The 23,791-nt window shown below is 49.4% G+C and overlaps 1 protein-coding gene across 11 annotated transcripts in view; it reads right to left on the bottom strand.

Moving 5' to 3' along the window:
* The window catches only part of LOC140408856 (LIM and calponin homology domains-containing protein 1-like), a 566,047-nt gene that overhangs the window by 162,727 nt on the left and 379,529 nt on the right, over positions 1-23,791 (bottom strand). For all 11 annotated transcript variants that reach the window (XM_072496648.1, XM_072496651.1, XM_072496649.1 and 8 more), the window contains exons 11-13: positions 17,935-18,192; positions 13,896-14,291; positions 2,059-2,391 (exon numbers count right to left, since the gene is read on the bottom strand). In XM_072496648.1, coding sequence (XP_072352749.1) covers positions 2,059-2,391; positions 13,896-14,291; positions 17,935-18,192 — 987 coding nt within the window. The remainder of the gene's footprint in view (positions 1-2,058; positions 2,392-13,895; positions 14,292-17,934; positions 18,193-23,791) is intronic.

Raw genomic sequence — 23,791 nt, 5'->3', positions numbered from 1 at the left:
TGGCCTGCCAACAGCACCACAAGGGCAAGTTCCGCGGGTTCCAAGGTTTCATCCATCCCATCCAATATTTGTAAGGAATTGGTGAGCGTGTGAGACTGACAGCCAGTGGTGTCATCCGCCCCTGGACCCTCCAGTCCCCCATTGCTCCCCCTCCCCCATCTGACACACCCTGCCCACACACTTCCGGCAGCAGCGGGGGTCCTTGCTCACCTGACCGCAGACAATGTTTCCCAGACACCTGCACGTAATGTTAATTGGACTGGGTGCTGGTTCCCTCCCCGGTGCACACATCCAGACTCTGGACGCCGATATGTTCCCGGTGCAGGGGCCCAGCCCCTGGGCGTTTGGATGTTGGCTGCTGCGTTCGTGGTGTAGCCTCCCACAGTGCTCAGGCACAGTGTCCAGGCATCACGGTCTGATAGGCAATAACTCCCACAAGCTACACAGCCTGCCCACCCATGGGAAACCACTTGCATTGTGTGAAGTACGCACTTAACCACGATTGCCAATTCCCTATCAGCAATAACCTTCAGCCGCAAGGCTAGAGGCCTCCGCTGTCAGTGGGAATTATGGGTGGTCAGGCAGGGATAGCCCCCGCAACGGGACCACATAATCCGGGGTTGGCATAGTGGACCCGTGGGTGCCCCCCCCCCCACCAAGCCACGCACAGGCCATATGCGGCCACCCCCTTGTTTTGCAATCCCTTTCCGAGCTGGCCACTGGGTGGCTCCCCCCACCCCCTCCAAGCACAGGGGCAGCAACCCCATGCCCTCAGGCTTATTGCCTGTGAGCGAAGATGGATACTCACCTCCCCAGGTCCCCACGCCAGCTTCATGCTTTTAAAAAGGTGTACTAATTGGCACCTGCGTGACCACTTGCTGGGAGGCCATTAGATCACGGGGGGCCGCTAGACAGGGTATCGCTCCCGTTAATTGTATGGAGGTTGGGTTTAAGTGGTGACTATTGGTTTCTTGCCATGCTACAGTGAGATCCTGATTTCTCCAATGGGAGCGGGTGGTTAAATCATAACCAGATTGGCATCGGCGGTTGGCCTCGCCTGCGATTTAGCTGCCGCGCACTCGCTTAAGTGTAACATGGCCATTAAATCGCACCCAATAGTTCTGCCTGAATTAAAAGTTTTCCCTCTTTTGTCGCATCCTCTTTTAGCAACTTATGATTATAATCAGCGTAGAAACAGAATGCACCATAATAAGATTCCAGTAGTTTACATCAAAGAAACCACTCACAACATCAGGTGACAGTAAATCAAACCTGTGGCTTTGGTGATTGGGCTAAATTTCAAATGCCCACTGCTGAACAACAAGAACAATACAGCACCTTTGGCCCTCCATGCCTGTGCCGATCATGATGCTTGTCTAAACTAAAATTTTCTGCACTTCCAGGGTCTGTATCCCTCTATTCCCATCCTCTTTATGTATCCAAATGACATGCGCATTATCTCATTAACAAAGAGATCTGAGTGATTATCCTTAAATTGCCCTTTGTTATATTATTTTATGCTTCGGAAATGCTGGTTAGATCTGTAATAGAATATTTTGAGTAGAATGCTCCTGCATGTGACAGTGGACCCAAGGCCACATATCTAGTCCTGATGTCAGCAAAGCAAAACTGCTTTATGTTTTTGGACTGACGACATCATATCAGGCTAAGCAACTGCCCATGTATTCAAATGTTAACAGTTCGAGGACAAAGGAATTTCCATGGTGCAGAAGAAGTACCACAAACTGGGTGTTAAGACATAACAAGCATTCAAACCGAAAAAAAAGTGATTTTCACTGTTATCGCTAGGGCATGAAAATGTTAAAAATGCAGTCCCGTTTACCTTTGATATTATTTTTGCAATTATTTCTATACTGGCAATGTAACAGTTCATAATGAGTCAATGTGGCATACAGACAAGACAAATTCAAACACATGCTAAGTGTTACTTCTTTCAACACAGGCATTTCCACACTTGCAGTCAGTTCAGTTTAAGTGCACTTCAGGCTCCAGCCCACAGCAACTGTTTAGTTAAATAAAACAAAACAAAAAGCTCACGTCCACAGAGATTCCTCCTCGGGTTTGTTCGTTTTCTTTGCAGCTTTCTCACGTCCGTCATTGATTCCACTCTCTGACTGGCCTTGCTGTGAACTGGGGGCCGGGAGGAATTTATTAAAGACAGCGCTGCTCTGCATGGAGGTGGCTTTTATCCGCCTGCTCATCATGTCATCTTTTTCTCGATCTGGGGCCCTCTCCTCTTCATCTTCTTCACTGGAATCGTGACTGCTTTCACTTAGAGTTACAGTCTGGACATCCAGGACAGGAGAGGGGGTTCTTCGAAAATACTCAGTTGTGCATGTATCACTAAGGAAAATTTCTTCCGGTTTACAGCTATGGAAGAAGAGGTAAATTAAGAAAGGAAGGCACTAACTAATGGGAAATAAGGAACAACAGATGGTTAGATCAGACATAAAACATTCACTTCATGTTTACAGTCTACTGGCTACAACTTCAGTGGTAAAGGCTTTAAAAAAACAAATTTGTTCCTTTAATATGTCCTGGGAGAAAGAATGCTGTTTAGACATATCTATGGCTATGGTGGGAATGGCGGCCATCTCTGTAGTTGCAAGGCTAGGTCCAGAACTGATCTTAAACCTCAATACTAACCCCTACCACAATGAGCAGGAGGGAGATTGGATCTGGTAGGAGCGGGGGGAGAGGGGGGGGGGGGGGGGGGGGGCACCTGTGGCATGATGCGAGGTGTACATGTGTACCACCTTGGGCAAAATGAGACTTTGTTGTCACATTTAAATCGGGATTCCATGGTGCAACTGGGAACCTCATTCAAATTTAACTGCTGCTGGCTGGGTTTCCTGGAGCTTGGGAAACATGGCAGGGAAATGGAGGCAGGCTGCGGAAGGTCGTGCCTTTTAAATAGCACTCCATGTGGCCCAGGAGGAACAGGAGAGCACCCAGCCCCTCAAGAAAAGCTCCAGCCTCCCCTCAGTTGATCAGGCCTCCCTCCAACCCCAACCCCGTGATCACAATTGCAGTGAACTGCTGCCAAGGGTTTCTGGCTGCGACCTCCTGCCATTTGTTTTCCCATCCGGTGGTTTGGTACGCTGCCAGGCAGGAAACAGAAGAAATAAATTATAGAAAGGCCATTAAATTCATCAAATCTCCAGATGCTGGTGGTGTTGTGGTAATGTCACTAGACTAGTAATCCAGAGGCTATAGGCTAACGTTCTGGGAAACAAGGGTTCAAATCCCACACAAGTCAGCTGGTGGAATTTAAATTCAATTAATAATCTGGAATTGAAAGGCTAGTCTCAGTAATGGGGGCCATGACAACTATCATTGATTGTTGTAAAATAAACAACTGGGCCGTGATTCTCCGAAATCCCGGCCAAGTGTTGACGCCAGCGTAAACACCGGAGTGGTGTACGTGGCGTCAACAGGCCTCCTGGCCCAGCAATTCATTAATCTTCAGGGGGTTAGCACGGCGCCGGAGTGCTGCATGCTGCTCCGGCGCCGAAAGGCGGCTCAGCACAGCCGGCGTGGGTCCGTGCATGCGCGCGACGGCCGTCTCCGCGCTGGCGCATGCGTGTAGTTGCTGTCTCCGCACCGGGGCATGTGCGTGGCTGCTGCCTCCGCGCCGGCGCGGAGCAACATGTCGGGGACCTTACAGCGGACCGCGCGGAAGGAGGTAAGCCCCTTCCAGATCATGGCCGCCCGCCGATCGGAAGCCCCTGATCGCAGGCCTGGACCCCAAGGAGGTCCCTCCCCGGTGTCAGATCCCCCGCCCTCCCACCAGGACGTCCACCGCGGCTGCGGGTCTGAGCTCCCGCTTGGTGGTACCCCATGTTGGAACCACGTCGGCGGGACTTGGCGGAACTCGGTGGAAGTTCGGCCCGTCGCCCACGGAGAATCGCCGCCGGGGCCTATTTCAGCAGCCCCCTACCGGCTCCGGGGCGACCGCATGGGCGCGATTGCCGCCGATTCTCCGGTCTCCGGAGAATCGTGTCCCGGCGGGGCGGGAATTTTCCGTGCCTCCGCGATTCTCCGACCCGGCATGGGCTCAGAGAATCCCGCCCCAGGTTCACTAATGTCCTTTGGGGAAGGAAATCCTTACCTGGTCTGATCTACATGTGACTCCAGACCCATAGCCAGTGATTGACTCTTAACTACCCTCTGAAATGGTGTGGCAAGCCACTCTGTCCCAGGACAAATAGGGATGGGCAACAAATACTATCCTTGTCAGCAAAACGTCCCATGAAAGAATACATTTTAAAAACTCCTCATGCCTTGTCCCGCACGACTAAAGTATACTTTCACTCCCTCATGTCCCCATAAATATCAGGGCTATGTAGTCTTTTGGGTCGAATGTAAAAAAATGTTTTCTCTGATATGCAATCACACAATGGACAGTAAAGTCCAAGACTGTCCCACAGAAAGAAGCCAATGCATTCAGAAGCAGGGAAGGCGGAGAGGGAGGAAAAGTATAAAAATAGCGGATTCAATAAAAGGAGTTTAGAATTACATGTTAGATGGAGTCTAAATTGGTCCAGTTCTTGGTTTTGGAGAGGTTGTTGTTTACGTACAATGGTTAGTTTGATCCTTGGGTATCAGATTGTCAGGGTTTACCCTCAACACAAGAAAATAACTTTTTTTTTAAATTGAGACTAGATCGGAGTTTAGAAATCTTATAGCTGGAAATACACTTGGGTTACATGGAAATTTGCTGATTGGTTGACCACATATTACTCTCTTAGAATCATGGAGTTTTTTGATTTATTCTACTCACACATTGGTATACCAATTTTCCGTAAGCAACTGTTAGCTATTCTGTTAGCTTAAAAAATTCTGTTTTTAAGACAACGCTGCTGCGTGAAGGAAATATTGGTTAGAAATTATTTTTATTGATCTTTGATTAATTATACCGTAGATGTTTGGAATTATGAAACTGCATAAAATTGATATTGATGTACTTTTAAAAAATCGGTCCAAGTTTAAAGTCTTAATAATATCCCCCTCGGACAGCAAGATAGACAGAACGATTTGAAATAGCAACTCAATTCCTCTCAAAAGAAAAAATGTACATACTAGGGCGGCACGGTAGCACAGAGATTAGCACAGCTCCAGGGTCCCAGGTTCGATTCCAGCTTTGGTCACTGTCTGTGTGGCGTCTGCATGCTCTCCCTGTGTCTGCGTGAGTTTCCTCCGGGTGCTCCGGTGTTTCCTCCAACAATCCAAAGATGTGCCGGTTAGGTGGATTGACCATGCTAAATTGCTCTTGGTGTCCAAAAAGATTAGGTGAGGTTACTAGGTTACGGGGGTAGGGTGAAGGTGTGGGCTTAAGTTGGGTGCTCTTTCCAAGGGCCGGTGAAGAGGGCGGAATGGCCTCCGTCTGCACTGTAAATTCTATGATGACTCTATGTTAGAAATGCCTAATGAACCTAATTAACGTGCAGCCAATGTGTTAGGTGGGAAGAAGGGGGATGGTAAGGAGAAAGCAGTGTGTGATAGGAAGTAGCTGGCAGGTTTTTGAGTTGTGAGGGTAGTAGGGTAGGTTGCTAACAGTGGCCAGGGGTTCTTCTTTGACTCATCTTATAAATGGGGCTGGTGGCCATCTTGGGTGGGCCTCGGTTCTAGAAACCTGGAAGAACGAGGGGATAATCCCTCATGGTAGAAATGGCTGACATGAGAGGGAGGGGAGGTGAAAGACCCCCAATCAGGCTAGTGGAACATTAGAGGTTTGGGAGGTTCAGTGAAATGATGGAGAGTTTTGTCTCATCAGCTGTATAGAACCTTAGTTAGGCCACACTTGGAGTATAGTGTTCAATTCTGGTCGCCACACTACCAGAAGGATGTGGAGGCTTTAGAGAGGGTGCAGAAGAGATTTACCAGAATGTTGCCTGGTATGGAGGACATAAGCTATGAGGAGCGATTGAATAAACTCGGTTTGTTCTCACTGGAACGAAGGAGGTTGAGGGGCGACCTGATAGAGGTATACAAAATTATGAGGGGCATAGACAGAGTGGATAGTCAGAGGCTTTTCCCCAGGGTAGAGGGGTCAATTACTAGGGGGCATAGGTTTAAGGTGAGAGGGGCAAAGTTTAGAGTAGATGTACGAGGCAAGTTTTTTACGCAGAGGGTAGTGGGTGCCTGGAACTCACTACCGGAGGAGGTAGTGGAGGCAGGGACGATAGGGACATTTAAGGGGCATCTTGACAAATATATGAATAGGATGGGAATAGAAGGATACGGACCCAGGAAGTGTAGAAGATTGTAGTTTAGTCGGGCAGTATGGTCGGCACGGGCTTGGAGGGCCGAAGGGCCTGTTCCTGTGCTGTACATTTCTTTGTTCTTTGAAGAATTTAAGGGTCAATGTGGTGCTTCTGCAGGAGACCCACCGATGGGTGAGGGATCAGACTAGGCTGCAAAAGTGCTGGGTGAACCAGGTGTCCCACTTGGGCTTTGATAGCAGGGCCTGTGGGGGCTGGCAATCTTAATTTATAAAAGGATCCGTTTTCTTACTGGAAGGGTGGTGGTGGATCAGGGAGGTAGGTATGTTATGGTCACTGGGACACAAGAAGGTAAGTTAGTGGTGTTGGTGAATGCGTACACCCCAAACTGGGATGATGTGACATTCATGAGGAGATTGTTGGCCGCAATACCAGAATTGGACATGCATCAGTTGATTCTGGAGGGAGACCTACATTGTGTCTTGAACCTGAAACTGGACTGGTCGAAGCCAAAGTCGTTGGTCCCTTCGGGGGTGGCAAATGTGTTGTTCGTATTTATGAAGGAGATGGTGGTGGTGGGGGGAGGGGGTGCAGATCCGTGGCAGCTTAAGCACCCCAGGAGTAAGGAGTTTTCATTTTTCTCTGTAAGACATAAAATATATTCAAGGATAGATTTTTGTTTTATGACAGGAAGATTTCTTATGCCTGGCGTAAGGAAGGTTGAGTACTTGGTGATAGTCATCTCAGGCCATGCTCCACATCTGGTAGATTTGGTATTAGAGGTAGGTTCTGTTCAGCTCCTGGAATGGAGGCTGGATGTGGGGTTATTGGTAGATTTGGGGTACTGTGGACGGATATCGAGGATGATAGACGAATATGTGGGACTTAATGGGAATGGGTCGGCCTCGCCCTGGGTTCTGTGGGAGGCCCTGAAAGCAGTGATTAGAGGGGAGATAGTTCTCCACAAAACGCATAAAGATAGAGAGGCTAGGGAGAAATGCCAAAGGTCGGTAGATGACATCTTTGAAGTAGGCTGTAGGTATTCGACTGACCCAACCTCAGATCTCCTGCAAGCAGAAAAAAGCTGCAGATGCAGTTTGACCTGTTTGCCACAGATAAGGCGGTGCACCAGTTGCAGCGCTTGAGGGGGGGTTAAGTTTGAGTATGGGGAGAAGGTCAGTCATCTATTGGCTTGTTTGTTGAGGTGGCAGGCAGCCTCCCTATCCAGGTCAGAAACACAGGTGACAGACTGATGTCTCCTCCAGGCAAAGTTAATGGATCGTTTGAAACATTTTATAAGAACCTATAGGTTGGAGCCGCCGTGAGGGAGGTCAGGTATATCGGAGGTTTGGAAGATTTAGAGTTTCCAGAGGTGGGAGAGGAAGAGCCTGAAGGGCTGGAGGAGCCATTGGGCACAGAGGAGGTCCTGACAGCAATAGGACGGATGCAGACAGGTAAGACCCCGGGGCCAGACCGGTTCCCGGTGGACTTTTGTACAAAGTTTGTTGGACAGCTGGTGCCATTACTAGTGAGGATGTTTGTGGACTCAGTAATGTGTGATTCTCTGTTGGCGGCTCCAACCTATACATTCTCTGTCTGAGATATCAATGCAAGCATCAGTTTCACTGCTACTAAAAAGAATAAGGACCCCGTGGAATGTGGATCGCACTGCCCTATTTCTCTACTTAATGTGGACGCCAAGACACGGCCAAGGTGTTAGCACTCAGACTGGAATCATGTCTTCCTCAGGTCTTTGGGGATGATCAGATGGGTTATGTCAAAGGCCGGCAATTGTTGTCTAACAGTTCCTATAGCTCAAGTACACCGTGAGGGGTTTTACCGAAGATGGCAGCCGTTTGTTATTTATTTTAAGGAGTTAGTCACCGTTAGTTGCTAAGGAGGCGAATGGGAGAAGGAAACGGGGGAGGGGTTAGATTGGGTGAGGGGTTAGGCTGTGTTTTGGGGGATAATGTTTGGATTTGTGTTTTATTCTATTCTGTATTTAAAAAATGTTTCCGAGTTTTATTCTGTTCTGTTATTTTAAAAAGAATTTCCAATTAAGGGGCAATTTTAGCATGGCCAATCCACCTACCCTGCACATCTTTGGGTTGTGGGATGAGACCCACGCAGACAAGGGGAGAATGTACAAACTCCACACGGACAGTGACCCGGAATCAAACCCTGGTCACATATTTTAAAATTATTTTTTTAACAATTCCTACATTAATCCCCTATGTATTCCCCAATCATGTATTTCACGCTGGCCTTTCCTTGGATTGCCACCTTGCCCTGGTGGAGAAGCTTGAATGATCCGTTGATCCCGAGAGTAATGCAGTCGGGAGTCTTAAGCTCCAGGCAGTAAGTTCAGAGGGGAGGAACCAGAAAAAGTGCAATCCAAAACAAGTACTCAGTGGTGGATCAGGCAGAAGCTACTCGTACTGTATTAATGGCTGCGATGGCAGATGAATGCTACAGCAGTAGGGAAATCCCCAATCAATGAGGTTCCCTTGCCACTGGAACTGGACCTACCCTTTGTCAAGAACAGTGGGCGGGATTCTCCCCTACCCGGTGGGGCGGGGGTTTCCTGTGTAATGGAGTGGCGGGAACCACTCTGGCATCGGGCCGTCCCAAAAGGTGCGGAATTCCGCACCTTTAGGGGCCAAGCCCTCACCTTGAGGGGCTAAGCCCGCGCCGGAGTGGTTTCCGCTCTGCTGGCTGGCGGGAAAGGCCTTTGGCACCACGCCAGCCGGCGCCAAAAGATCTTCGCCAGGCGACACATGCGCGGGAGCGTCAGCGGCCGCTCACGGCATCCCTGCGCATGCGCTGGGAAGAGGGTCTCTTCCGCCTCTGCCACAGTGAAGACCATGGCGAAGGCGGAAGAAAAAGAGTGCCCCCATGGCACAGGCCCGCCCGCGGATCGGTGGGCCCCGATCGCAGGCCAGGCCACCGTGGGGGCCTCCCCCGGGGCCAGATCACCCCACGCCCCCCCAGGACCCCGGAGCCTGCCCACGCCGCCTTGTCCCGCCGTTCAAAAGGAGGTTTAATCCACGCCGGCGGGCGAGGGTTGACAGCGGCGGGACTTCGGCCCATTGCGGGCCGCAGAATCGCCGGGGGTGAGCCCGCCGACCGGCGCGATTCCCGCCGACCGGCGCGGCGCGATTCCTGCCCCCGCCGAATCTCTGGTGGCGGAGAATTCGGGACACGGCGGGGGCGGGATTCACGCCAGCCCCCAGCGATTCTCCGACCCGGTGGGGGGTCGGAGAATCGCACCCAGTGTGTCTGCTGATGTGTAACGGCATATCCATATTTAAAGATGTCCCGGATCAGGCATTTACCTAGAGGAAACCAGCAGCCCCCCCAAATACAGCCAAGCCCTGTGGCAATTGGCGAGAGGAAACGGGAACATGACCGTGAGATCTGGATGTTCCTAGCTTCAGATCAGCACATAGGTGGTGGAGATTGATTTGGCCATGTCACTTTTGGAATAGGAAAAGGAGAGAGTTTTGGCAGCTTTCTTCACAACTGAGGAGGCCCAGAAAAGGAGCCTGAGAAAGGAATACGAGCAATCTAGAGTCCAAGGACCGACCCCATCTCTCAGAAACACCTGCCAAGCGTGCGGTCCAAGATGCGGCTCGAGGTTTGGGCTCATCAGCCATGCAAGCACCATGACCAGCAATAGGGAGTTTCTTAGGTGGACAATCATACTCGTTAGTGAGTGATCACTGAAGAAGAATAAGATTTTGCTCTGTAAAATTTGAATTGAAAATGAAAAATTCAGTACATTTTTGCTTCCTGCTTTGTTGTCAGTGAAAATACTAAATGTGATTGGATGCTTTCTCTACTTGATGACATAATTGCTGCTGGACACCTGTACAATCCCTTGCCTTGATGCCAGAATCAACATGACTTTGAGAAGGGGAAAATCCACACACAGATCACTTGATGCTTGTGGACAGCTTTTTTCAGTAGTGAATGCTATAATTTCACTACTGACCATGAAATCTGGCCACACTCAATTTAAGCTGAACCAGAAACAAACCTGGAGTCAGACTCCCTGGAGTAGTTGGTTCAACCCTGACACGATATTGCACAAGTTCAGTGCAAGCAAAGACAAAATCTCTCTGTACAACTAGTTTAAATATACCTGAGAATAAATACATTGGGCGGAATTTTTCATTCAATGCCTCAGTCCCGGGGTGAGGATAGGAACTAGGAGTGTTTCCTGCCACAGAGAACAGTGAAAATTTGTGCCAAATTGCGTGATGTTGGCCTAATTAAATATGCAGCCTAGGATTTCCCGACATATTACGCAGCAGAACAGGCTGGATGGCAAGCCCCCTGCTGTTATATCCAGTCTGCATACTTTAAAGGTGCCTGGATCAATTTCTTACCCACCGTTGAGGGCGGAAATCGCTCAATGATCCCAAGGAGCTCGGACTCCCAGATTTGATGGACACTTCCATCAATGTGTCACTCAATGCTGTGGAGACCAGGAAAAGGCATCCCATTCCCTAAGGATGAAAAGAGAAGGCTGGACTGTATGACCAACCCTGAATGAGAGGAAATCATCAGGATGGTCTGTGCCTAGGGCCTCCACCAGAGGACTGTCCTGTAATGCAGGAAGTGGATGAATGACCTTATTCGCACCATCAGGGTAAGTGCACCTTCAACTGGTCACACGCAACTCACTGAATGGTGCAGGCGATGTGGACCTCAGTGGAAAAGGCACCATCCATGCAGCCCTTGCATAAAAGCGCACACAATGTGATAAGATGATGCCGATTAGCCTCACTGCAGTCCATCTAATTTAGTGCATCTGGTAGGTCCCTGACCCTTCCACGCAGAGAGCTCAGATGTGGACTGGGAGGGGGTGCATGACCGTTCTGGAGAGTGCAGCCCCAAAACCCTTGAGGACAACCTGCAGTGCATCAATCACATGGCACAAAATACAGTGGGTTATTAGTAAGACTCGAAGCATGAGATACTAGAAACCCAATAGCTCTTCTCTCAACCCAATCCCAGCTTCTCTCATTGCAAAGGAAAATCGGTCGCTCACTACTGTCTAACATCCAATGGGCCCCGATCCCGTAGAGTGACGTGTCGCAAGTGACGACTAGATGTTTATCCTAGTCATAGTGGGTCAACACATCCAATGAGGATAGTTGCTGTTTGACACAATGGAAAGCCGCCTCCTGGGCGTTGCCCTAGAGCCATTCCTAGCGTTTCTTCAACAGGAGGTGCAGAGGGGCCAGCACCATTGGCAGGTGCGGGACGAACTTCCTGTAGTAATTCACCAGACCGAGAAAATAGTGGCGCCTCGTTGCGTCCGCCGGTGCCGGGGCCAGCTGTATGGCACACACTTTGTCCCCCATCAGGTGCAACCCGGCTTGGCACATGCAGTACCCAGGTGGACGACCGCTTTAGCGTGAAAAACGCTCTTCAGGCAAAGCTGGACTTTCTGATGACCGTAGAGTACGGGGGCTTGTACCGTCCCCAAAATCAGCAACTGTTCGCCACACGAATTGAGATGGAGATGACGTCAATGTCCGGACACCTTGCGGGATATGGCCGAATGTGCTCTGGCCTATGACTAGCACTGCCGCCCCAATGTCTAGCTCCATATGCAGCCAGTGTCCATTCACCTACACAGGGATGGAGACTGGGGCTATGCAGGGCACCGCTAAGCAATGGAGTTGCGCCATGGCCTCTTCTTCGTCCAGAGCATCCAAGTGGCAAGCGTTATCTCTGGCCGGTGTTGACCCCCACCCGGGTGACAGAACCTCCAGGTCCCAGCTGTCTGCGGCCACCCCGACCCTGGCAGCCGCACATGGAGGCATGTTGCCCGCAGGCGGACCAACAACACGTTCCGGCTATGGAGGGCAGAGCGGCGATCCCTGCTCGACTGGGCAGTGAGGTTGCCGCATAGTGCCCTGCATCCCAGGGCATTGACCTCCATGCCTTGGACTTCCTGGATGCCATGTTCCTGGGACAGGGCAATCTGCAAAGTCTGCTGGAGCATCAAAGTGGACCCATCCAGGAACCAATGCTGGGTCTCAGCATTGCCCATGCCCCAGACTAGGTGGTCCCGCAAAGCATCATCTAGGGATGCCACAAATGCACAAAACTCAGCAAGGTTGCGTAATCGGGTCATGTAGTCTGCCACTGACTCACCTTGGGGGCCGCTCTACTGTATTCAGACAATACCGTTGGACAATTACAGAGGGAGGGGAGCTGAAATGTCACCCAACCATTTCCACCAGCTGTTTGAAAGTGTGGGTGCCTGGCGTAAACGGATATGTGAAGTCACGGATCATCCCGTACATTTGAGCTCTCACATCGTCAGTAATATTACCATCCACCGCTCATCATCCGTAATGTCTTGGCGCGAAAGTAATAGCGCATGCACTCTGCATAACAGGTTCATGTTTCAACCCGAACACATCCAAACGGCTGAATATAGGCATCGCAGCGGACCACGGGTCCTATCCTGCACGGGAGGCCCAGGAAGTGCTTCAGGAGGAAGGTCAATAGGGAACCATTAGTTTTATTTTTTCCTCGTCTCCAGTATCGTAACCGCCCCCAAAGGAAGGATACACAGGAGGTTTATTTAAGTTGGTTACAGAGACTTTCATACAAGCTACTCCTCCGAGTGAGTGCCAGCCGGTTCTGAGTCAGCTGGCTTTATACCAGAAGTCCTGGGAAGCTCCGCCCTCTTTAAGCGGGTGACCGAGTTCTCTCCGAAGGCTTCTAGGAAAACAAGATCCCCGACTCCGTAGGCTTTCGTCGGGCAAGGATATGGCATGGGTGTTTTACATATTTAAGTGACAGAGATGCCTGTCCAACAGGGGTTTCCTGCACACATTAGATCACGCACGGTTAAAGGCAGAGACTGGTGGGTTTTCTGCCACCCACACAGAAACCCACCCGCCTTGAAAAGTTACACTGCCTTCCAACATCTTTGGTCTATTTTCCTTGAAGGTTGTTGTGGAGGGGGATTATACCTCGCACCTAATTTTCTGTAAGCTTGTTAATCAGCTGCGTTGCGAGTCATTTATATAGATTAGTATATTTGAAATATGAATATTTTTACTGTTCATAACCAGAGTTATGAATATGGTGATCCAAAAGTTGCAAATGGTACCAAAAGGATCCAGAGCAAATAATAATCCTGAACCAATATTTCCCATTATACAGCAACGTATTTTCTAATATTGTAGATTCTCTAATATTAAAGTAAGTAAGTGTCTCCCAATCGCACCAAAAAAATAAATCTTTACAGCTTGGCCAAAGTGAAACATAACTAAGCTGTTAAGGAAACATGCATTTCTAGTGATTAATACTAACAACTGAACCCTCAAACAGCATAAATGATCAATGAACAATGTTTAGGCTACTGCATTATCCATTTTTGTGACTATTTTATTATTAAAAACACACACCAAACTATCTATATTACAGAAGGAGGAAGGCTCAATAAAACAAAAGCTATTTATAAAGCTAGAATTCATGAACAAAAGAGAGTTGTACAAGATAGGAGACCTCAGCCCTACATTGCAAACACCATGCTTTATTAAGAGTTCCAATCACACCATGCAACTGAATGTTCAACCACTCTTGATCCAGACTTACTGGAGAGGTGGCAAGATGTACCTGAGCTCTTTTTGGGAGTGAAGGCTGACCTCGCTGCCAGAAATGACTTGAGATTCACCTCTTATTATACTGTCCTGTGAGTTGAGCATGATTGCTGAAGCTACTGATGGTAAGAGATGGCAGGTGTAGGCTTTGATAGTGCAACTATCTTCCCCTTCCTCTGACTCACTGTCTTGACCAGCCCCGGCGATGCTTAACTTCTCCCAACGTTGCTGATCTATTTCCGTCACTGGGCCAAAGTGCACAAAGCGCTGGCAGCTGCCTGAAGCACTTCTATTGCTTCTTGCCTTACGACAGGCAAGGTCATCTTGAGCTGTTCTTTCTATTTTACTTTCAGACATTGGCTTCATTTCAGAGCAATTTCTAATTGGCTTTGAAGTCTCCTCACTAGATGAACTTATGGAAAATGAAGAAAAAAGAAGATTAAAGGCAGAAACAGATCATTATTTCTCTGGTTTATATCAGTTAAAAGTAGAAATCACTCTATTAACAAACATGAATGATGTACTACTAACTAGAAACATCTACCAAGTCTATTTGTGAGGACATCCAGATTATTACATGAATTTTTCAGCCACTTTGTTAATAAAAGTGAAAGCGTACGGAATTGGAAACGTTGGTAAGGAATTGGTTAAGAAGTAGCAGACAGAGGCTGCAATGTTGCAATGTTGATTGTCCTGATGGTGGGACAGGAAGTGTACGGGACGTCTGCTTGCAGGTGGCCATGAGCAATCAGGTGCCTCTCAACCAATGAGATATTAATGGAGGAGGTGCCCGTCCAATTTTGTAGTGTGGGATAGCAGGAAGTCAATGATCCTGCCATTCCCTCACAGGGTCGAAAGTCCAGCACCATACTTGAAGGGGACCTGGACATGCATTAATTTCCTGCAATGCAGTAGCATTAGTCTGGCTGTGACACTTTGAGATACAGATGCAGCCAGAATCTTCTGATCTCTCCCCTCCCCACACCTGTATTAAATCAACTGTTGCTACCATCTTCTCACCTCTCCTACTTGCTACTTGGGAGTGATGTTGCAGAACAGACAGTGAGTGGCCCCAGTTTAGTGATGCCTCTCTGCGGGTTTTCTCAGGCTACTTGGGGATAGTGGGATGACCTATTTCCCAATGATGGTAGCAGCAGGCCCTGAGGGATAATGGGTATATACTCAATCGGCAGGATATGGTGATCTCCCCCCCCCCCCCCCCCCGGCCAAAGGAACTGTGTTGGGACCAAAGCTTTTCACTATGTTCATAAATGACTTGAATGATGGAATAGAGATCTGTATATCCAAGTTTGCTGATGACACTAAATTAGGTAGCACAAAAAATGTTGAAAGTTGCAAAGGGACTTTGATAGATGAAGTGAGTGGGCAAATCCGTGGCAGGTTGGAGTTCAATTTGGAAAAGTGTGAGGTCATCCTCTCTGATCCTCAGAGAGATAGATTATTTTCGAAGTGGTGAGAAGCTAGGAACTGTAGATGGGCAGAAATACTCAGTGGCACAAAAGACAGAAATGAATAAAAGCCAGTGGACAGGTACAATAAAATAGTTTAAACGGCTAATACAATGTTGGCTATTATTTCAAGGGGACTGGGATACAAGTGGTGGAAGTTTTGTTCCAGTTCCACAGAGTTCAGAAGATAGCCTTTTGGAGTATTATATTCAGTCCTGAGCACCACACCTCAAGAAAGTGTTGGAGGGAGTGCAACACAGATACACCAAAATTATACTGGGGCTATAATAAGGGTAAGTTAGGAGGACAGGTTGCTTAGGCTAAGCTTGTATTTCCTCAAGTACATAAGTTTAAGGTTTGACATAATTGAGATGGTTGAAATGATTAAAGTATTTGATTGGGTAAACAGGGTTTATTTGGTAGGGGAAACCAGAACAAGGGCATAACCGTAACATTAGAGCTGAGCTATCCAGTGGGTGATATCCAAAGCACTTTGACATGCAAAGGTCAGTAAAAATCTGAAACTCTCTCCAGAAACAGTGTTCACTGACTGTGAAAATGCTGACTTAATGGATAGTTTTAATGCAAACTCCTCAGGTCTACGTTTGTTTGAAGAATATCACTGAAATTAAATTCAAAGATTGATTTCTCTGGTGATAAACATCTGCTGACAGGTTGTCAAGAAGTCTAAAGGCAGGCACAAATGGTGACAAAATGTGGAAGGAAAATAAGGAACTGTATCCTAGAACTGATTGACTTCCTTCAGGAGAGAAAGAAAGAGGGAATAGAAGAAAAATTAGAGATAAATTTGGCGTTGAACAGTTCTAGTACATCTCCTCGTAACTGTTACAACAGTGACAAAATCTAGAAGCTGGTCTCAGTTACCCAACTGTCTTCTTGATTAAATCTGTGCACTGTCTGAGGAGATAAACAAGAAAATTAACTTGGAAGCTAAAGAATACGCACACCCAGTGTTTTTTGTGCAAGGGGGTGAAATGTGCATATTTGCTACAAGGGAGACAACATTTTTATCCTTCACTAATTTTGTTAAAGGGTAGATACAAGTAGTCACTTACATAGAAAAAGACAGGAATTTAGTCTGCTAGAAAATCGAAGACTGGATAGGTGTGATTATTTTTGCAGCAGACTGGGATAAAAGAACACTGAAGGTAACATGCTTAAAGGTAAAAGAGAATTTACCCATAATAAAGTTGACTATTTGATCACCCAAATTGATTCTACTTTGTTAACATTGAAACCATTTTCATTTCAGGATCAGCATGAGTGGAGGGAGTCTGGATTGTTATCATCACTGGACCCCCCAACCCTGCCCCCCCCCCCCCCCCCCCCCACCGCCACCACCTGTACATTTGATGGCTTCAGTGAATTAAATAGGAAGTAGTCACAAGAGAAGGATACTCAATGGCAGAGATCACTACAGATTTCACCAACACATATGGGCCTAAATGTTGTCTTTTAGCAGTGACAAAATAATTACAACTTGATACACTTGGAGGTAAGGAATTTTTATTCAAGGTGATTGCAGTCATTGTTGTAAGATCAAATAATTTGCTGCCTTATTTGTTTAGGTTAGGTGGAGTAAAGATTAATATAAAGCACAGCTATTCATAATCTTCCTTAATATTATCGTTTAACCACAGTTCATCAGGGCACCCCTATTACATTTGGGTTATACAACAGTCACCTGTTTCAACCTCTCTCTAACATTGCCAACTTATTGTCATCCAAAGCTGTTATGGATAGTTTGTGTTGGATTTCTTTTGTAAGGGGCAACGAAGAGTCCACACCGCGTTGTAGAGAGAACAAAACTTCCTTTATTTAAGACGTTAACTATTATGTATAGCTCCAGTAGTTCCCGACTGAGCCTTCTCTAGTCGGTGCCTTATTGACCGACTCTATTTATACAAAGACATATGAACCTCATTAAGGGTTCCCCCCCCGCTCATCAGGGGAGCTCATATTCTGCAAGCTCCACCAGGCAGTGGATCATCCCTATTCCATAAGACCCGGGCGGCTTATAACAACTTCTAAACATATAAAGAGTATTTTTGGGAATGACCACATCCATTTCATTTAGTATCCTTAAAACAAGCAAATGGATGAGGCCTTAATGCCATCAACATGCCTGGACTGAAATGGCGATCCCAGGATGAAAGGGCAATAAACTAACCCACGGCAACATAGTCTCCCATAGGTCACTTGGTTTAATTACTGGTAATTTTGTTACTTTTTAAAATGCAGGTTTGGTATTCTTTTAAGAAAGATTTAGGTTAAACAATATAATATGATGCATGACGAATGATAAGCTATGTCGTGATTTTATTTGCTTCTTTGAGGGAAGAATAATATATTGGAAGGAAGTGATGCAAACACTGTACCACCAGTATTGCACAATGATATGTGGAATTTGGTTGCATTAAATTAAAACAAGCACTATTTTAAATATATGTTCAAATTACGAAAATATACATTAAAAAAATAAGATAGAACAGGAAAATTTGAAAGAGCAGCTTTCTCTATGATGAGTTCTATACGAAATAACAAGAAGACAAGGCCAGTAACAACCTGGTGTCAGTGGAAAGTTTTAGCTTCTGCCATATTTCCATATCAGCTGATGTGATAGAGGAATGGATGAAGGTATGAGGACTTTGCCGACTGGTAAAGCCACCCAGGACCTTTCGCCGAGCCAGATCATCGCGCTCTATGTCTGGGGCTTTCAGCTGTTCTTCCTCGTCGGGCTCATTCTGCTGCTGTGACTTCAGGAGCACACTTGCTTTTTGTGGGACAACCACCTCACCCTCTGTAACCTGAATATGATTTTGGCTGAACAATTGTACGCAGGTCAAAGGAGGAAAAAGCACAGAATATCAAGTGAGAGGAGAGAAGACAAATAGGTAAAATAAGTGAAGTTTTGCAGTAGGTGCCGGTTTGGCAACAGATTAGTAAGGTGAAATGGGAACTGAGGGAAAGGTGGCAGTATAGGTATTTCAGTGCACATTGTTAAGAATGAAGTCATATGAGGTTGGATAGAAGCAGGAAAATTTGTCAAAATAAATCATAGTTTCATAATTCTATTAAATATTTTTTCTGACAGCACGGTAGCACAGCAGTTAGCACTGTGGCTTCACAGTGCCAGGGTCCCAGGTTCGATTCCCAGCTTGGGTCACTGTCTGTGCGGAGTCTGCATGTTCTCCCTGTGTCTGCGTGGGTTTCCTCCGGGTGCTCCGGTTTCCTCCCACAGTCCAAAGAAGTGCAGGTTAGGTGGATTGGCCATGCTAAATTGCCCTTAGTGTGCAAAAGATTAGGAGGGGTTATTGGGTTATGTGGATAGGGTGGAAGTGAGGGCTTAAAGTGGGTCGGTGCAGACTCGACGGGCCGAATGGCCTCCTTCTGCACTGTATGTTCTGTGTTCTATGACGGGAAATTCCAGAGCAAGGGGACTTAATCTTCAGAAGTAAACTTAGGCATGCCATTTCGTAATGAAATCAGGAAGCCCTTGTTCACACAAAGGACACTGAGAAGCTGGGAAACTCATTGCCAGAAGGCTGGGGGGCTGAGTCAATTTTTCAAGACCGAAATTGACAAATTTTGTTGGCTAAGGATATAAATGGATATAGGATAATGGCAGGTAACTGGAGTTGAACCGCAGAGCAGACGTAGTCTAATTGAATGGAACAGACTCAAAGAGCTGAATGGCCTCCTGTTAATCTGTCCCGAACCATGAAAACTGTAAAAGCTGGATATTCACACATGAACTGTAAACTGATGAGGCTTACGTTTATTTGCAATAATTAAAGATATTCTATCTGAATTTAATTCCAAGCAGCACTTCAGCCAACACAAGCTAGCTCGCAACATTGGCGCCCAGGAGACCTTCCCAGGATTCGGGGATGCAGATCTGGGGAGGTTCCTAGACACAGTGGAGGCCCAGAGGGATGTCAACTGTCGGTCGGGAGAGGGCCAGACTGGCGGTGGGGTGCCAGACATAAGAATCATCACCGCATTCGAGGATTGGGCCCTGGAGGCGACTTGGGTGGCTGAGGACAGAGTGATCACCAACACGAGAGGCTGGCGGACGCCGCGGAGGTGAGGATCTACTGGGCTCCACCGGAGGACCTGTCAAACGTGAGTTGTTAATGCCTTACTGACTGACCCATCCCTCCCACTGACCACATGTCCATTGTCCAGCATGTCCTCCAGCCGACGATGCTAGCCGATCCTGGGTGGCCCCTCTCCTGCCTCCCAGGAGAACACCTCAGAGGGGAGCTCCGAGGAAGACACGATCGGGGCATCACAGCTGTCATCCCCACACTCCACCAGCGCAGAAAAACGCACCTCGGTGGGAAATGTTGGTGGTCAGGCTTCTGAGGCACAATCTGGTGAGCACCGCACTGCTGCTGATGCACATCAGGTGGAGGCAGGAACCCGCAGGCGAGACAGCAGTCAGAGGTCTGCTGGATCCCAGGACCCAGCTGGGTCCCAGCCTGATGTTGAGCCTGTGGAAGAGGACATCCCGGAGCTGATGGAGACGATAGGGAGCAGTCAGGACATTCAGAGGGGGATGTCAGCGACACTCCAGCAGTTCCATGGCTGATTTGAGGAGTCCCAGAAGCTGTGGGCGCAGGAGATGTCGCTGGCAATGCATGACACCGAGGCCAAAACTGCTAGGGTGACGACAGCAGTGGGGAGCGTGGTGCCCGATGTCGGCACCATGAGTGAAGGTGTACAAGGCGTTGTGCAGTCGGTGATGGCCACGGCTGAGGGTTTTGATAGAATGTCTGCCTTGCTGGGGGATGTCACCCACTGCCAGGCTGACCTTGATGAGGTTCTGCAGAGCTTGTCTCAGTCGCAGGTGGGCATTGCCGAGACGTTGTAGAACATGCCGCACTCACTGAGGAGGATCGCTGAGGACGTCTCCACGATGGGGCAGGCATCAGGGAACTGCCAGGGCTGGCAGGGCTCCTGCCAGGGCTTGAACCGGCTGCCCCTCCATCCCAAGGTAAGCCCCAGGACCATATGTGCACTGAGTGGGAGGCGGAGTGCTGAGTGCCAATCCGGTCCCATGGAGTGGCAACGGTAGTCACCAGCTCCCTCATTGTTCCAACCCCTCTGATGAGGCCGCCTCTCACAGCTAGCGCCCAGAATAGGATGTCACGGCTGTGCATGTGCCGCTGACAAGTGAGCGGGGGCCCTCCGGCCCCAGAGCCCTCAGAGGACACCCGCCAGAGGCATCGAAGGCCACGGGACGAGGTAAGTAGCTGGCTGCCTCCACCTCAGATGTGCATCCTGGGAACACACCTAGTCCTAGAGATAGAGCTAGGAAGGCAACGCAAAACGAGGATCACTGAGGGCACCAGCAGAGGGTGGAGGGATGGGAGGGTAGGTAGGGGATGAGGGGTAGGGGGCGCGGCAGCTTCGGGAGAGTGGGGAAATGTAAAACACAATAAATACCCTTGTGCACAACCACTATGATGCCTCTGTCACTTCCTTCCACAATGTGGGCTGCCCTCCAAAACCTTGGCCCATCTCTCCAGGCATTTCCCTCCCCCTAGGGCACACTGCATGCAGGTGATGGGTTTGAGTGAGCGCTCAGCAGACAGGCAGGGGTCAGAATATGGCATAGATTGAGGAGCAATGGCGCTCAGCTCTCTGCGGGTTATCATCAACCCCCCCTGCCCTCGACAGTGACCCGCTGATGGTGCCGACACAGTCCCAGTACCCTGGAGTGATGTGATACATACCCTGGGAGGATGGGAAATGGCAGTGAGGGGTGACAAACCTGGCCACGTCCTAAATGAATCAGGCGAGTATGAGGGCTCCCTGGCCCTTCGGGCTTGCCGTACTATCGCTAAGGCCACCTGTCCTGCAGCCTCTGGCTGGTCCTCAGGTTCCTCCTTGGCCTCGTCCTCCAGCCCCTGCTGGTCTGGCATTGCCTCATCATCCTCGTCCTCCTCCTCGGAGATGGCCACATGTTCCTCATCCCCCACCTCCAGTATGCCACCCCACTGCTGTGCGAGGTTGTGGAGGACACAGCAGACCACCACGAAGTGGGCAACCCTCCGGGGGGTGTACTGCAGTGCACATCGGAATGGTCAAGACATCGGAACTGCATTCTGAGGAGTCCGATGCACCGCTCGGTCACAGCCCGAGTGGCTGCATGGGCCTTGTTGTACCGGGTCTCCGCTCTGGTATCCGGCCTCCATTCTGGCGGCATCAGCCAGGCCCTCAGTGGATATCCCTTATCCCCCAAAAGCCAGCCACCCTCCTAGGCTGCTCCTCGAAGAGGCCGAGGATGTCTGACTGCCCCAGGATGTAGCTGTCTGCACACTCCCCGGGAAGCGTGCACACACATGCATGATCTTCATCTGATGGTCTCACATGAGCTGTATGTTGAGGGAGTGGAACCCCCTTCTGTTAAAGTAGGGCACTCCCAGATGGCCCGGCAAGTGGAGGGCAACATGCATGTCATCTATTACCCCCTGAACCTGGCTCGGCCTGGCTATGGCGGAGAAACCTGCTGCTCGGGCATCTTGTTGGGCTTGGTCCAAAGATTATATAGTGTTCCGCCCGGGCAAACAGGGCATCGTGACCTGTCGGATGCACCTGTTGGCTGTGAGATGCCACATAGGTCCCCGCTCAAGCCCTGGAATGAACCTGAGGCATAAACGTTCAGAGCTGCAGTGACCTTGAGGGCCACCGGAAGCGGGTGTCCTCTTCCTCCATGTGATGCCAAGTCCACGAGGACATGGCAAAGGTGCGGCACATTGTCCAAGCACAGTATCCAGGCACCACGGTCTGATTGGTATGCTGGGCAATACCTGTTGAGGTGGAGCCTCTTACAGCACGCGCTGTCCGTCACCTGTTCAAAGGATCGGCGACGCCTGTACATCCTCGGCCATGACAGTACTCTCCCTCTGGGTCCCTCCCTTGCCTGATGGACGGCCGGGTCCTCAGGGTGTGTGGCGGGGTACGGCAGATGGACCGCCGCCTCGAGCATCTTCAGGCGCTGCTGCCGCCATCTCCGGTATCTGGCCGCCCAGCCTAGCAGCAGCACCACAAGGGCAAGTTCTGCAGGGTCCAAAATCCCTGCCATAGCGTTCAATCAATGTAAGGCATTGGGAGAGGGTGTTAGACTGACAGACAGCGGTGTCTCCCACTGCAGGACCCACCATTACCCCATTGACCCGCCAGCCCCCTCCTCATGCGGAACACCCTACACATGCACACCTGGCAGCAGCGGGCCCCCCTCAACGGATGCCAGACCCTGTACCCCAGACACGCGCTCATAGCGTCACCTGGACAAGGCGCTGGTCCCCTCCCCGTAGCACTCACCCACCCTCCGGCCGTGTACATGTTCCCCAGAGCTGTGTCGCATCCTCTGGGTGTTTGGATGTGGCTGCTGCGTGTGTGGTGTTGCTTCCCGCAGTGTTCAAGCACAGTATCCAGGCATCACTGTCTGATTGGTATGCTAGGCAATGACTCCCACATGCCACATGACCCGCCCACCCACAGGAATATACTTGGTTGTGTGGAGTGCTCACTTAACCACGATTGCCAATTCCCTATTAGCAGTAGCCTCAGCTGCATGACCAGAGCCCTTGGCAGTCGGCAAGGGTTATGGGTGGTCGGTGGGGCAGATGGGCAGGGACAAAGGTTGCCCCCAGAATGGCTACACATGATCCAGGGGTTGACATGGTAGTGCTGCGTTTCGCTGCCCCCCCCCCCCCCCCCAGTGCCTCTCCCACATCCTCCCATGGTGGCCCAATCCTGCCAAGAGTCCCCCACCCCCAGCCGAGGGTCCTCCACCCCCGCTGAGCACTGGGGTGGCAAGCCCAGCATCGGGCGCTCTTTATCTGTGAGCAAACTACTCACCTCCTCAACATCCCACAGAAGCACTTGCGCCAGGTTCACATTTTTAAAACGGAGTTCTAACCGGCGGCAGCATAACCACTTGCTGGGGAGGCCGCTGAATCATGGGAAGCCGCTGGGTATGGGGTTGCTCCGTTAATTGTATGGAAATAGGGCTTAAGAGCTGATAATTGGTTTCTCGCCACATTACAGTGAGATCCCGATGTCGCCTACAAGAGCGGGCTGGTTGAATCTCAAACTGTTTGGCGCCTGGAGCGGTTCAGGTTTTCGGCCTCTCCTGCTATTTACCGGTCATTCCGCTCGAGCAAGAGCGCAACGAGGCCGGAGAATTGCGGCCAAAGTAGAAGCAATAATAACTAACAAGGTTACAAATAAGTAAATATTCAGTTACAAAGTTCTATAAAGGCTTCGTGTGTCACTACCCCTTAGACACCTCCATTGCGTTCTCTGCTAAATATCTCTCCAGCTAGCTCTTGAATTTGCTGAAACTAGATGGTAAATATGAACTGATGTGGGCTTCAAGCAGCCAGTCAGGGGAGTATACCCATTGGCC

This window comes from Scyliorhinus torazame, chromosome 3 (assembly GCF_047496885.1).
Source record: "Scyliorhinus torazame isolate Kashiwa2021f chromosome 3, sScyTor2.1, whole genome shotgun sequence".
NCBI lineage: Eukaryota > Metazoa > Chordata > Chondrichthyes > Carcharhiniformes > Scyliorhinidae > Scyliorhinus > Scyliorhinus torazame.
This window is presented reverse-complemented; position numbering and strand designations above follow the sequence as displayed.